Source organism: Anas acuta, chromosome 1, assembly GCF_963932015.1.
Source record: "Anas acuta chromosome 1, bAnaAcu1.1, whole genome shotgun sequence".
Lineage (NCBI taxonomy): Eukaryota > Metazoa > Chordata > Aves > Anseriformes > Anatidae > Anas > Anas acuta.
In genome coordinates, this window is record NC_088979.1 from 202,679,535 (window position 1) to 202,695,821 (window position 16,287).

The 16,287-nt window shown below is 42.2% G+C and overlaps 1 protein-coding gene across 2 annotated transcripts in view; it reads right to left on the reverse strand.

The window, feature by feature from the left end:
- The window catches only part of CHCHD3 (coiled-coil-helix-coiled-coil-helix domain containing 3), a 148,044-nt gene extending 134,890 nt beyond the window's left edge, over positions 1-13,154 (reverse strand). For both annotated transcript variants that reach the window (XM_068670113.1, XM_068670112.1), the window contains exons 1-2: positions 12,991-13,154; positions 11,123-11,198 (exon numbers count right to left, since the gene is read on the reverse strand). In XM_068670113.1, the coding sequence (XP_068526214.1) occupies positions 11,123-11,198; positions 12,991-13,071 (157 nt within the window). In that variant the 5' untranslated portion in view covers positions 13,072-13,154. The remainder of the gene's footprint in view (positions 1-11,122; positions 11,199-12,990) is intronic.
- Positions 13,155-16,287: the final 3,133 nt, after the last annotated feature.

A 16,287-nucleotide genomic window follows, 5' to 3' on the forward strand; every position in this document is an offset into this window, starting at 1 on the left:
GAGTCATGATTTTATTTATCAATGACATGGGCGCCGAAACTGTGCACAAAGTCTGAAAGCAATCACTTCACTTAAAATTAGGTACAAAGAGAAGCCTGCAGTGATAAATAAGTGGATCTTTAACAGCTGTTGTGGCGCTCTCAAACTTAATCTCCAGTTGATTCATTCAAGTTGCAACAGGCTGATACAAGGATGTTTTGTATCAGCGTAAAGAAAACAGTAATTCCAGAATTTGTTTATTCAGCTCAGATACAGCACTCTGTCTAAGATGAAACTAGAATCTGACAATTCAAATTCTAGGATTTAGAAAGAATCTAGATCTAAATCTGAAGCACGAGGACCTTTAATCAGTGTTTGTAACCAGGTCCTACAGATCAGAATCACTGACTCACAAAAGGAAGCGTAGAAGTACCAAGCGTCTAAGTACCTTCTTAGGTCTCAAGGGTAATGTTTCCTGTTTCCTACATCCCACACAGCAGCATGTTTAGTCTGAAAAATAGTCTGAAACACAAGCTTTAATAACAAAAAGTGACAGAACACTTATTTCATGTAACATCAATGAGAGGGCATGAGAAGTCAGATTAGTAATAGCTATCATGTCAAGTCTATGCACTACAGAAGTATGGAGGGCACTCAGGTTGTGCACAGGAGCTAGGATTTGTTTCTATTTAGTTCCCTACAAAGCACAATAGTGTATCTTCCTCCAGCTTCAGCCAAACTGGCTTTATATTTAACCATCAGACAGCTATGGTATTATTAATTCTGAAATGTGGGAGCTGAAGTATCTTCAACCCAACATTTTGCACCACATCACTGCTTGTAATAAGAAATGAAAATTAAAGACAAAGCCATGACATTTATAACTATTTTCATTACTCACAACCGATCACAAAAGGAAAAAACGCTGAAATGTTTAAAATTCTTGCAGTCATAATCTACTCATTATGAGAAATGTCAGTGTTAATGAGATACAGCAACAAGACAAACTTTTCTAAATGACTGGTCTCTAAATTGATGTACCGCCTCCACCGCTGATAGCTTTTTAATGGAGGAAGTTGTTAGCTGGAAGGAAAACTAAGACCCTACAGAAGGGCGCAGCAAACAGCAGCAGTGCCAAAAAAAAAAAAAAAAGCAGATGGGGTCCCATTCTAGATCAAGCTGCCTTTGTTGGTCACCAAGCACTGGTTAGCCCGGTATGAAAGACCAAACTCACCGGCTAGGAGCTTTTCAGATCACGGAAAGATAGGGCAGGAATTTAATAAAAGTTAGAGGGGAGGAAAAGTAAATAAAAGACTGTTCTGCCAGGCAAAAGGTCAGAAATGAAAAACCTAAGGACAAAGAGTAGCTGGTCAGCAGATGCTTCCTGTTAATCCAGGAACATGAGGCTCACTTTTTCCTTGAGTAAATCGCTCTCTCTCCTCCTCTGCAAATGCCAGTGCAGATTAAAAGGAGCTGGTGTTCAGTCCCCTCTTCAACAGCCTAGCATAAAACCAGGTTGGTCCTCAGTCAAAACTTTACTGACCACGAGACACGATGGCAACATCCAGTGCTGCTTCTTCAAAAATCAGTTTCCTTAGGCTTCTGGGTAGCATTAAAGCCACTCTTACACAATAATCACTGCTTCTATAATTCTGATTGCTGCAGCTATTACTTCTTCTGCTTAATTTTCAGAATATCCAGTCCCATCTCTGCCTGTTGAGCAATGCCACTTGGTAACGTCAGGGATAAATGAGTCCTTTACTTTCATTTAAGCTTTTCCCTTCTCACCAGAGAAAATGAAAAAAACAATCATCTTGGATGAACCACAAAATCTCACCCCTAGTCTAAATGACTAGCTTAGGCTAGATGCTTATTTTTCAGATGATTAACAGTAGGGGAAATCAAATGTTATGAAGCTAAAATTGAGAAGCCAATAAAATTGGCTTCAAGAAGCACTGTCAGGTGTTACAACAAATACACAGATGCAGATCTGTTGCAACTCTAGTCACTGGTTTTTAAATTTAACTTCAACCAACAGGTAGTAATACCTGAAAACTGCGATTTCCAGGCTGGTGTTCCTCAAAACTTCACTAGTAGATCTGCAAATAAGATCATTTAAAATGGAGGAATTTGGTACACATGCAAACGTGCAAAAGTCTCGGGAAAAAATAAAATTGTAGCAGGAGCCGAAGCTGCATAATGGTTCCCCGAGGTAGGAGGGAACATGAAGAAAAGAGACTGAATGGTTACCTCCTGTTTAACTAAAAAAACAAGCGGTAGAAACCTTTCAGGAAGCAGCACTTTACAATATACTTAACCTGTCTGATCTGACAAGTGATGAAGAGGTTTAGTAACACTTGGTTGCAGCCTGAAGATGAAGGAATAAAACAAGGCTTTTCTTTTCATCTTAATGTGATAAACCATGCCTCCAAAGCATTCTTTAATCCCACACTGAAGATTCCCTTACCTGTACATAAAGCATGATGGAAAGTGAAGTAGCATTATTTATTAAACCCACAGAGTTTTATTGCCTCAGCAGGATAACAAGACCTCTGAGGAACGTTACACCTAACAAGTGGTGTTTTTAAATAATGCTAAGAAGAAAAAAAAAAAGTGTACTTAGAACCCCCTCCCATTGTGTGTGATTGGAAATGGTCTCTTACCAGTTCATTGGAGGCTTGGTTTAGAACTATTTGGAGATGTTCTTCCCTCATAGCAGTCCCCACTCACTTCATTTTAGTGACATTTTAGTGATTTTTGTAGTCAGCAGAGAGAGAACTTGGATAAGAACACATTTTACTCTCAGACTGGAGAGGATGTTCTATGGCAGGATGACAATTTCCTTGCACAGTGCTATCAATCCAAACACTGGTCCAGGCAAACAATTCCCATTTACTTATCAGCTTTCCTTCATTAAAACCATCAATATTTTTGATTGTATTCTTTAAGACAGCAGAACTATTCAAGCTGCTTCAAATGACTTTCATTCTAACCGTCCTTTAAATTACATACCCCTTTATCTCAGTCAGCTATCTGGACTTTTCGACCTATAATCCCAAGAAGGTCTCCGAAGGACAAAGGAGAAAGAGCTGGGTTTTGTTCCAGTGCCTAGACACAGCACGGACTAGAGAAGTCAAAAGCTGAAATTTCACAGGAAAGATCCAATTGTTCAGAGCACATGCACTGCCGGCAATCTCCAGCACGTTTAACTCTCAGTAGGAACCAAGAACTTCAGCGTACATGAACTGCGATTTCTGTCTCTTCCCAAACCTGCCTCGTAACCATACGATGAATTCTGGCTGCATTTTCCAGAAGCCTAGCCTAAGGCTGAGCTCCAACCGTCTAAGCTCAGAGGTCTAAAACTTTGCCAGGATTTAACTACAAAACCATTCAGTGCTAGTAAAAGGCAATGGCAACAACTCCATGCATAAAGGCAAAAGCATTTAGTCCTTCAAATTCATTACTCCGTGCATTTGGCAAAGAGCTCCATGAAATGCCTACAATCTTTTTCCCACGTTATTTTTTTCCTATGTCTTTAGGAAAAATTTCACTGGCTTTCTTAATTCACCTTGTTGCAGTACTAGAAATTAATACCAGAATCCCACGCCACAACTAATAGTTGTCTTTAAGCCTGATTTTCCCCTACCTACTAGAAGACTGTGTTAGAGCACGCACAAATCTCGGGCTTCCACATCAAAAAGCAGCCAGTTCTAACTTCGAAGCTGTTCCTAAGCAAATTCTTTGGCTATGCTTGTTATACCAGCTACGACAAAAATCGCTTTATGTGTGCACCACGCAACTACTCAAAGATTTTTAGAGCAAACATCTGCACTCAGTAAACCCTAATAGAGCACACGCAGCCTAAAGCAGAATAGCATGAAATTTAATTTTGACAAACCCACTTGAGACCAAAAAAAGCCCACAGTATGCAGTACATAAGAATTACCTGTTTCGAAGAATATATGGAAACAAAAATGACACTTCTCAATGAGTGCCATTGAAAGCGAAATTCTGCCTATCCGCTAAGAGATGCACACACACAAAACCACTTCTAAGAGGAAAAAAAGAAGCTGACTATCATCAAATGGATCTAACTCAGCCTAAGACCTAGTTAATTATGCTTCCAAGTAGGACAGGATTTGACAGACTGCTCTTTCCTTAAATTTCACGTGGAATATCAAAAGTTCTTTATCAGTTTTAAAATGAGATCCCCTAATTACATCAATCACCTGTCCACCTGAAACCTGACAATATCCATGCGATGTATTTGCCTTCTCACTCCGACCTGCGTGCAGGAGACAAGAAGGAAAAAAAAAAACTCAATTCCACAAGCTCTCAAAAATTCAATTCTTCCATTTGCAGAACCCCTGAAAGCTTCGGAATTTGTTTCTTTAGCTCCCTTTACAACTCTGAGCAACAACAAATAGAGCAATAGCAGGAGCAGACGGAGAAAGGGGGGATGGGAATCAATTACTTCAATTCCAGCCATAAACGCCTCCCACACATGGACCACTTTTTCCATACAAACTTAAACATGATTGTTGCATTACAGTAAGAAAAACGAAGGACCAGGGAGAGAAAGAGATGCAAAGAGAAACCTTCTCCCTTCGGCCCATCCTTCCAACTGCAAGCACAAACTTAATCCAAATTTGCACCATAACAAACTCTGGGCTAATGCTAGCACAAGTGCCATTTCTTAGGGCACATTTAAGTGCACACATTTCATGCAGTCCACTTCAATACTGAGAGAGGAACAAGGCTTTTTAGGGGCTTGGCCAGGTTTTGTTTGGTTGTTTTTAAATTGTTATTATTAATTTACCAGTACAGGTTATTTTTTGATTTTAAAACGTGAATCTTCCCTTGAACAGCATATTATTTCAGTATTCAGGGAAAAAAAATACAAATCTAGTCTATGAAAATTTGAGGATTGTTTCAATGAAAAGCAACGCAACCTATTTTATTGAAAAGAAAATAATCCAAACCATTTTTTGGACGATTACGCAATGGACTAAGTGTACTTCTGAGATAACACCATCAAACTGAATACCTGAAGACATAAGGACTGTTGTACTGAATAAAGCAATTATAATGTCTGTGCAACTCAATAATGACATTCTAAGAATTTCTACGTCATATTTCCATATGACCTTTGCTACAAATCACCTCTGTCCTGCTTTTCCCTAAACTGATGGTGTATTTCCCAGAGGCGTGCTCATGCTTGTTTCCTCCCATGGGCACTTGCACTTAAACCACCAGTGATGAAGTTGCTTAAGCAGCTGATTTAGGAAAGAAACCCAAGTCTGACAAGATTTGCAAAGGTGTTCCAAAAGCCAGCTGTCACACCAAGAAGGAAGAGTGAGGCTGCTGGTCCTGCACATGCTCCTGCTTCTCCTGCAGGTGCTTCTCAGAGCACACGAGGTTCAATTCAGGGAGCTGAACCAGCACTAAACTCTTCTTGAAGGCATTTCATGATGGCTTAAATCCCTGCACACCACCTTATAGGATGAGACACGAGACCATTAGATGGGGTTAACTGTAAGATCATACCTTGAAATATCTGAAATTTGCTTGAGAAGTTCCAACAGCTCCTGCCCTTCCTTCTTGCTCTACCTTTGGGCACTCAAGAAGTCTGCTGTTCCCCAGCTTTATCAGCACGCACAGCACAATTACAGCAGACACAGCACAATTACAGCAGGCAGCCCAAAGGCACAGCCACGATGAAATCTCGAAGTATTTCAGTAAAGAATCAAAACATGTTTGAATTGGACAAACACAGGGAGTATAGGGCACGAGTACTCTGAGCACAGACAGGCTTTTGCATTCCCACCTTAAAAAATTCTGTTCATTACCAAGACCAGCATTTGTAAGGCTCTAGGTGTACAACTGTGTAACTTTTCCGCATTCAACAATCCAAGCCTTTTAAACAATTCCATTAGGATTTTTCCCCTACTCTCTAACACTCTATCATGTCTATCCAACCCTCCCTCAATTATGTGCCACCTTTCTGATCAGGTTCATGCTGTACTTTCAGGATGCAGAGTGAGCTAAGCCCTCCCACAGCTCTCCTGTCCAATTTCCACGGGCAAAAAGGAAACCAGAAGTGCCAGCTGCATTAGTTGATAGTTTTTCTTTCTAATTTTAGTTCAATTTTACAAGGACGTACCCAGTCATCCGAAAGCATTCGCAGAACACCTTGCATGTCACACAGACAGTGAGAACTTTAATTTATGCAAAACTTACTTCATCTCCCATGCATAATTCCAGATTCCCTATACTCCTGCAATCCAGTGACATGAATGTCAGGCTCGAGTAAAGATTTGCTGTTAGAGTGACAGCACTAAAAGTTAGGCATCTTTAGCAGTCGAGTGAGTTACAAGACGTTTCACCTTTTGATAATAAAATACTTCCATCAATAGTGAACCTTTAACCCAAAGAATATCAATATACATCACTGAAAATAAAGTTATCTCCGAGAAACTCCATGACAACTAAGTGGCAATACAGCAAGCCACACGAGAGCAGGAGTGAGCGCTGCAGTGCCTCGTGTAAGAATACCCAAGGCAGCTTGCTCAGACTTAGATAATGCATCAAAAAACACATGCCCTGAGCAGACTGTAGCCCGGGTATCAGAAGCAATGGTGTTCTAATGAAGCTACCCTCCCTCTACGTGTCAATATTTTACACCATATAGCTACTTACTTCATCAAGGGCAGCAGGATGTCCCTTAATAAAACTGCTGGATGTTGTTTGCAATAGAATCTTGCCACGATGGCAAGTTTAGAGGCTTCCAGGATTTTCAGACCAAAAGCCAAGTCTTAAGTATCCCTCCCTAACCTCTTTAAGCCCCTTCAAATAACTTCTTTTGTAGAAATCAGTCAGAAATCAAAGCAAACCTACAAATACAGCCGTTTCTAGGAGACCCAAATCAGGGCCTTCCAGGCTACCAGCTGCCCACAGACCAGCTCTGTTTGTTGGCTCTGATTCCTACTCGATTGATTTCACAGAGGCTTTCAGTGCCAGTTAAGTTTAAGAACTTCTACTAAACAGTACCCAGATATATCCTTAGAATAAGGCAAAATAAACATTATTAAATGGAGACCATGCTCTCCTGGTTGCTGCTGCAGGAGGAAAGGTTGCAAACTCATGTTACTGGCTGAAAGGAACATCCCGAGATCTACAGGTGTCTCACAGCAAGACGAAAAGCAGGGAATCAGCCCAGGCACCAAAATGTCTTGCTAAAGCTTTGTTATTGTTTTTTTGTTTGTTTTTCCTTTTCCAAAAATAAGAGGAATTTTACAAAATAGCGTCACAGAAATGTCACTTTACTTCATCTTTCAATTTATAGAGAAAAAGTGTTGCTGCAACAAAAAAGTGGATGAAAATAATACATTAAAGGGCACAGAACTAGCAGGATTTATTGCAGAGGATTCTTGCTTAACTAGCATAAATTCAGCAAAACCCTGTAAACTTCCAGAAACTCATAAAAAGTGCAAATCCAAAACAATTCAAAGTCACAAGAAATAAAGCAGAGACTCCCACAACATTTATCATGAGGTACTCCAGTTCTAGTTTTATTCGTGCAGCATCTGACTCTCCAGACGTACTAGTACTGTCAGTAGGAGTAATGAGAATATATACGTGCCCTAATTCTTCAAATAACAAGGAAACGAAATCCTAAAAACTGGACAAAGATCACAAGCAATGACCCAAGTAAAAAGAAGTCCTCAGCTGCGTTCTCCTGGGCTGCACATTGCCCAGGTGATCACAACGGCTCCCACTTGCATTATAAAGAATAAAATGCTTGGTCGCAATTAGAAAACTTATTTTCACACCCTGCCTCCAAACCTTAGGACCGCAGAGTCATTCGGCTTGGAAGAGGGCTCAGGAGGTGATTTTGCCAAATGCTGTGCTCAAAGCAGGGTCAGCCTAGAGATCAGAGCAGGTTGCTCAGAGGTTTATCCACTTACACCTTGAAGACATCCAGGGAAGGACAGAGCACATGACACTGGTACTTGCAGTGCACTACATCTACCAATGCTTAACTGGTCTCATCATGACATAGTTTTTCCTCTTTTCCAGCCTCAATCTCTCCTGCTTTCATGTTCACTATCTCATCTTCACACAATGCACCCCAGGAGCCTGTTGCCAGCTTCTCAGTAAGCCCCTCACTGCTATTAGGTCTCATACAGGAGTGGGTGACACAGGTCCTCTACTGATTTGGTTTCTTGAGGACAGTACAGTAACAATAATAAATAACACAGTTTAAAAAAAAAAAAATCCTCTGTATCCCCAGTGTAATCTGCTTCTGCAGAGGAAAAAAGAACGGCTGGCTGAGATGCAGAAACTTGATAACTTAAGCATTTGTTCTTCCCCCCACCTCCACAACAGACTATTGGCCTTCCTGATATGCACTAAGCTAAAATGAATTAAACCATTCCCTTGGTCTGCTACAACTGAAGCTTTAGGTATAATATACCCTCAAAAAAGAAGCAGCTCTCATCTGACCAAAGTACTTTTCATCAATATTGCTTTATGAATTAGAGACATGCTTTAAAGATTTTACACTTGTTAAATATTTTAGTGCGTTTAATATTACTCAAAAGTCATAAAATGATCCAAGCAAGCCAGCATGTTTTAAGATGCAGTATTTAGATGTCAGATTTCATTCTAACTGTATACAATTTCATTTTCCCACCCCAAACTGAAGTCAACAAATACATCGTATATCAGCATGCAACAAGATACCCACTTCCACGTGTAATCTAATCCATTATTCCTCAAACAAAAGCTATCAAAGGCTTAAGGAAAGGATTGTTTTTAATAGCTTTAATGTTTCTCCCTCCAGACTTTTTTTTTTAAATGTAGATAAGCATTATTTGTCTAGAATGTACAGAGATTTAAATGCAGGCTGACAAACTGTCAAGTTCTGAAGTTGGCCAGCTGGTGGTCCAGAAGCCAGAACCAGCCTCCAAACACCACAAGCCTTGGAAAACTCTCTTCAGAGGCAGTGAGAGATCCACCCTGTCACAAAAACAATTCACCAGCACCAGATTCACACACAGGAGGGGAGGAGCCGCCTGGAAACAGGTCTCTTGCTTTCAGTGCAAGAGGCTTAACGAAAAAAACACCAAGCACACCACAACAGAATGAGTCTCCAGGTCTGGGATCCAGCCCCCAGAGCCATCAGCAGAGGAGCTGAATGTTAAGTCATCAGAGCACTAACTTTGATGTGACTGCTGCTCCTACAATGCCACCTTATCAGCCAAATTCAGCCTCTTGACAAGCTAAGATGTAGCTACAAAACAAACAGGTTGGCTGCTCTTACAGTATCAAAGGAATTCACAAGTTTGCAACTCTTCATCAGAAAACACCCAACGACAGAGGAATGTGTGGTGTGGTAGCACATACTTAAGTATAATTTAATCTTCTTAAATACAAATCATTTGAGCAACGGGCGTATAACCCCGATTATCCTATGTAAACACAAGCACTTCACCTAAATTACTAGTTCTTAAGAGCAAAAATACGCGTAACCTTTCCTGAGCTTGCAAAGGGTTGAGCAATTCACTAGGCCCATATGTGCAAACTGTGAATTAGTAAAGAATTTGAGAATTCACAGCCTTCGTCTCCAGTGTCTACAACCCCAAAACCCCAGCTGATGTTCACAAGGTTATTTCCAGAATCCAGGTTTACAGATGAAAAAGCAACGAGCACCACAGTAAAAGCAGCTAGCATGCACAAGTACTGTTTCATATAAATCCTTTACCTAGAAAAATTTAGCTAGAATAATTATTTTTTTTACCTAGAATAATTTCTTCAGCTCACCAAAGCGCACGTACATCGTCAGATGGACACTATTTAAACAAGAAAAGATGGACAATCCGGCAGTTCATGCCAGCCCTACTCTATCTAAACCTTACTTAAGCAAGCACCAAATTCTAGGCAGTTTTTTTGGGCAAAATAAGTTTACAAACCTGTTTAACTACATTTTAGCACGGGTATTTTCCTTGTCTTGGCTGTGTCACAGCCATCCCTTTCATAAAGGGGAAAGCCAAACCTCGGCAGCAGCACTTGGGAGCTGGAATATTTGTGAAACATTCTGGGGTGGATTCACCTGACCCTCTTAGACACTGACAACTAAACTCTTTGCCTCAGCACTCCTGGAGCACAATCTGTCACATCCTCAAGTACAACTCCCAGGTAAGCCACAACAATCAACCCCCACAATGTCTTTTTTCTTCCCATGGACCTCAGAGGGAACCCAGCTCAGACACAGCCACCTACACCATAAACATCTTCAGCCATGCAGCAGGAAACAACCTTTCTATGATTCAGATGAAAAAAACATTCTGCTCTTTCAGGTCCTGCTACAAGGCCCACTGTAGCCACAGTTCTCATCAGGAGGGCTGCATTTTGGTGTGGGTTTTTTGTTTGTTTGGAATATCAAATATCTTTGGGAATATCGTTACCGTGAATATTTCTGAAGCACTGATAAGAAGCCTTCCTCGAACCTTGCAGGTTTCACACAGTCAACAGCCATAAATCACGAGCTCCAAGCCCTGCCATTCGTTTTCACTCCTTCGGTCGCTGTGTCATGTTCACTCTGCTGAACTATTTTAAATTAGACCAGCGCCTGCCTGGCACGGAGCCCACTCGATGCATTCGAACAGACCTCAGCAACGAAAACACAAAGTGGTAAGAAAGCCATCATTTTGAGCCAGCGAGCTGTGTAAACTGCACACAACTCGTTTCCGCTGTTCCATAATGGGGAAATAAGCCATCATTCTTTTATCTTTGGGTTAACTGTATTTCAAGCGAAGCTTGCTGTGCTAAAATTCAGCGTTGATTAAATACGCGAGAATTTTCACTTCAGGACTCAACAAATTACTTCCATATTTGTTTTTTTCTTATTTTAGAAAAGAAAGGCCTTTAGATAATAAGTTGGAGATAACAACTTAAAAAATCGAGTGTAATAAGCAGTTGTGTTGCACGTTTTATTGTCAGAAAAAAATGAAAAAAATAGACCAGCAAAGTTAAAGTTAAAAAAATCCTCTCAGTGAAACGGCAATGGGTTTGTCACAAGGATCTGAAAGGCACATTCAACTTCCTTCCCCTCACCAAAGCACAGAAAATACAGGTGTACCTGCACTGGATGATCGGTGCTGTCTTCCACTGGGTGAAGAAGGTTCCTTCATACGATCAATGACGCTGTCAGAGAGCTGAAAAATACAACCCCCAGCCCAAGCTGAGTCAGAATGCACCTTTCCTTCATCTCCATTACCCCTCTCCCCCCACAAAAATGAAGTAAAACTTAAAAATAAAAGAGCACAAAGCCCCAAAATAAGATATACCAGCAGCTAAAATGTTATCAGCGATGCATAATAAACTATTTCAACCATCCTTCCTCTTCTTCATGGAGTGAGCATTTATCTCTGAGTGCAGAGAATGAGACTGAACAAGGTTATTTTGGCTCTCATACCACAAGAAACTGCTATGAACAAATAGAGGATAAAGGGAACGGGAAAGGAAACAACCCCTCTTGACATGTTGCTTGTAACAGTCAGCTTTTTTGCCCTTCTCTGTTATTTGGGTACCAGAGGAACAGCACGCTAGGCAGTTTCAGACGAGCTTCATCCCAATACAGGTCACAGCACGGAGGTCACCCACTAAGCTTGTCCTAACACTGACACATGCAGGCCCTAAAGCTCCGGCACTAATTATGGGGACCTGAACTGGGGATTCGAGTCATGCCCGTATCAGATCTACTGTAGCCCATGGAAAAAAAAAAAAATAGAAGTTAAAAGAATAACATGGAAGTTCTTATTTTCCAACTCTGAACTCCCTTTTGGTTTCTTCAAACATCAACCCTATAAAAATACGCTTTTGACTGCCCATGACAATTAATATTCATTAGAGAATTCTTTACTAACCCTGCAGCGTGATGTCTCTCACTGGTAGAAATCGGCGTTAGAAAAATTTTGCTAACATTTGTGGCCTAATGTGCACTGAACGTGTAAAATTCCTCCAGTGTAAGGTTTCTGTTCACAGAAAGGGCAGCTGCTTATCGTTCCTGCTGGGAACTGCGCTGTGCCACTGATAAAATTTCTGTGCTGCAAGGTTTTGTGGTGTGGTGTCAGGAGCTTTTTGGTACATTATGGGTAACAGCATGCCCTAAATAGGGACAGAACAGTAATGTTTCTGTAGGTGCATTGCCATAGAATGGCTCGGGATGGAAGGGACCTCAAAGATCATCTAGATCCAACCCACTGCCATAGGCCCGAATGCCATTGAATACGCTGTGTGTAAGAGAACAAGGAGACAGGAGGAGCTGTGAGACCCAGAGACCACAGAAGACAGAAGCACGTCCTATGAGGTGCAGCTGAGGGAACTAGGGGTGTTTAGTCTGGAGAAGAGGAGGCTCAGGGGAGACCTCATTGCTCTCTGCAACTGCCTGAAAGGAAGGGGTGGGGAGCTGGGGGTCAGCCTCTTCTCACAGGTGATAGGACCAGAGGGAATGGCCTCAAGTTGCACCAGGGAAGGTTCAGGTTGGAAATGAGGAGACATTTCTGCTCAGAAAGAGCAGTCAGGCACTGGGACGGGTTACCCAGGGAGGTGGTGGTCACCATCCCTGGGGGTGTTCAAGGAAAGGTGCTTGGGGACATGGCTTAGTAGGTGACACTGGTGGTAGGGGGTGGTTGAACCAGATGACCTTGGAGACCTTTTCCAACCCTAAGGACTCCAAGCAGCTCCTCCAGCCCTCCCACCACCCTCAAGAAACCAGACAGGGGCCAGAGCACCCAGGCAGCCAGGACAAACCTCTCACTACCCGGAGGGGAAGCACAGCCGTTCCCCTGAGCCCCCTAAGCAACAAAACCCCTCATTAACGGGGCGGGGGGGGGAGGGGAGCGACCGCCAAGGGGCAGTGACAGAGAAGGGCCGGGCCGGGCCGAGCCAGGCCGGGTCGCAGCGTCCCTTCAGAGGACCCCGGTGCCCGGGGAGCCCCGCTCTCACCCGCACGCCCTTCACCACCGTGATGTTCTCGTTCTCATCCGCCTCGAAGGTGACCCGCCGGGTGCTGCCGCCGCCGCCCATCTTCGCCCCGCTGCCACCAGGCCGCGGCCCAGGGGACGGCCCCAAGGAGACTGCCCGTGCCCGCTGCCAGCCCACCCCGCAACAAGGCCGCCTCTTGTTGGCCCGCCGCTCGCCTCGCCCCGCCCTCCTCCCTTGCAAGCCCGCGCGCCATTGGCCGCGCGGGGGTAGCCATGGAAACCAGGGAAAGAGCGGGCGAGGTACCCGGAAAGAGTGAGGAAACTTTTTCGGTTTAAACTTCCCGAGGGGGGAGGACTACAACTCCCAAGATGCTTAGCGCCAAGAGGTGCCGGCTGGGGGCGGTGCGTCCGCGCAGTGCCTTCTGGGTAATGTAGTCCTCTGCAGCCCTGGGCTGGAGGAGCTGTCCTTTAACTATGGGGCCGGGCTGAGTGTGTGGAGAAATGCCGCTGGGGCCCTCCTGGTGCCTTCTGGACCCCTCACAGCCTCTCTCAGGGCCGTGAAGGAGCGTGTCTTCCCAAAGCCAGGCTGCTCTAATGGCGCCTCAGCGGGCCCCTGTGGGGTTGGTGCCTCAGGGCTGTGCTGGGGATGTGAGGCTGAGCTGACACCACAGCCCCTTTTCCACATTATAACGCCATAAAATTACCCTTCACATTGCCCCTGTGGTTGTGTAGCCTCTTTCCCAAGAGGTGAATAATGTCGATAACACATAATACATTCTCTTTTCAGCCCACACAATAAACTGCATCGGGATGTAACTGTTCAGATAAAATCTGCTCTGTAGGCTGGGGGAGTCTGATGGCTCGCCTTGATTGTCAGAGTCGCAGAGGTCTGAAAAGAGGTGTTCTCTAGTGGATAAAATTAGAAAAAGAAACACATTCTGGGTCCCAGTGGTGTCAGAGACGTCTCTGAGTCCCTAGGTATGAGACAAGAAATACCATTACATAGCTGGAATATATGAATATACACTGTTTTTCCTCTCCTGCCATCTGTCCCCTTCACTTATTTTACCTACTTCACCTTGTTATTAGCCAAGATATAACGTGCAACAAACCCCCTGTCTTCTTCTGGGACTTCTTGATACTGGTCAAGAATATTCAAATAATAATAACCATAATATTTGGAAAACTCATTGTTTTCATTTTTTTTTTCCCCCTTCCAAATCCTTCCTCTGCTTGGCTCGAGGAAGGCTATCCTATTTCTACCGAAGTGACCTGAACCCTTCCCCTCCCTTGCAAGACATCTGTCCCGATGTGTTGACTGCTGCTCACAATGGATTATTGCAGCTCATGTCAACTGACTCATTTCATTGCTCTGAATAGATGTAAACATCATGTCGGTTGCATCAACAGCACTGCTCACATGCCCTTGATATATTTTCAAGCAATTTTTATTTGGATGTAAAGTGTCTGTCAGACGACATTTGAGCAGGATCTGCCTTCCTTGGGGCTTAAGATATTTGCTGAAGCATTGGCTGATAGCCACTTCACTACATAATAAAAATTGCTTGAAAATATATCAAGGACATATGAGCTGTTCTCTTGAGGTACGTGACGTAATGTTTGTGCCTATTTTTATAGATGTTAAACCAGTTTCTGTGAGGGGGCAGTATTATAAATTCAACACCCTGGTAACTCTATACTTTTAAGGGAATAAATGGACCGTGCATCTATCTGTCTTGACACGGTGTGAGCACCAGCTAGCTGAGGATATTGAATTTTTTCTTTCTGCACCAGGAATGTTTTTAGAGGGTCAAATTGTATTTATTCAGTTAGCTGCATAACTGTTGTGGAAGTGCCCTTCTCCAAATCAGAATCGAGCTCTTGTAATACATTTGCCATCTCCTCTGTTTTGAGAATTATAAGAAAATTCTCTTGTCTTGCTGAGCAGATAGATTTGTACTTAGGAATTACGATTTTAACAACAGCTATTTTCTACTATGGGTTTTCCTGATTGTTTTGTGTGACTTGGAATTACCAAACACTGCAACATATGCATAGATTGGGGCTCGGGGGTGGGGAGCATTCTTAAAGAACAAATGGGTAGAATTACATCTCAAAATTTCTTTGAGTCATTTTAATGTGTCTATAGGGTTCACTCACTGTAGAAAAAGCCAGACTGAGGTACCCCAGAATTTATGGCTCCCCTATAATAGGTGGAAATGAAAGATTTTGCTGCAGGCCTGAGCTATCTATATGTCAGAGGCTGTTCTGGTGAACTGTCAAACATATTTGAGAGCTCTTTCAAGGACATTTCTGGATGAAAAAAGTATTACAAAATAATGTTAGAAAAACACACAACACATTTGTAGACCAAAAACCATTTGTTAACAACTGGCTAATAAACTCATGTTTATTTTGCAACTCTCAGAAGTAACTTGTAAATAGAAAAAGAAGTTTTTCTGTGTATAACTTTAAAATGTTTATATGTTCTCATGAATAACATGCTTATTTTAAGTGTAGTGTCTATCAGTGTGGTATACAGATTTAGCTGTTATGTGGCATAGAAAAAAAAATAGTTTAAACTAATTCGTGCAGGCAGCAGTTATAATCAAAACATCAAAAAAGCTCAGCACAGAATAATTTATGTTACTACTCAACAGTGCTAATCCATCTACAAGAGTTCTGTGCAGCCAAGTCAGGCTTCTTTTGATATGTGTGTTACCTCAAATGCCTGCATCCTAACCTTCAGTCATAGTACAACTTTTCTGAGGTACATATGATAAAGTGGCATGTTCAAGGTCATTCAGTAAGTCAGTGCCAAAGAAGCAGAACATTGGTCTTCTGTATCAGTTCTCTTCAGTGGTTACTAGAGAACACATTTCTACCAAGAAAGATAATGCAAAATGGCAAATAAAAATATAGCAATCAATACAAACCCATTAACTGCTGCTGATTCTTGTTTGATCTGAACCTATTTCTGAATTGTGTAAGCCAAAAATCCATCTCAAACTGGTAAACTTCAAATATTTCATCATATATCTGAAAAACAAGCGGTATCTTATTAGGTTAAAAACATTCATTTCTTATGGTGCCGTGTGCTTTTCTACATAACCCAGACATTTTTATGGCCAGAATATAAACAGTTGATCCTTCATTAAAAAACAATCCTGTTGTTCAGTCTTGATTTGTCCTTGCCTGGACATACTCCTTTGTGGTAGAGATATTTCTTATACCACTTGATTCTCAAGTGTTAGCTATAATGTAAAGCCACAGAGTAGTGAAGGACAGCACTGCCAGACATTCACAAACAAATAAATCC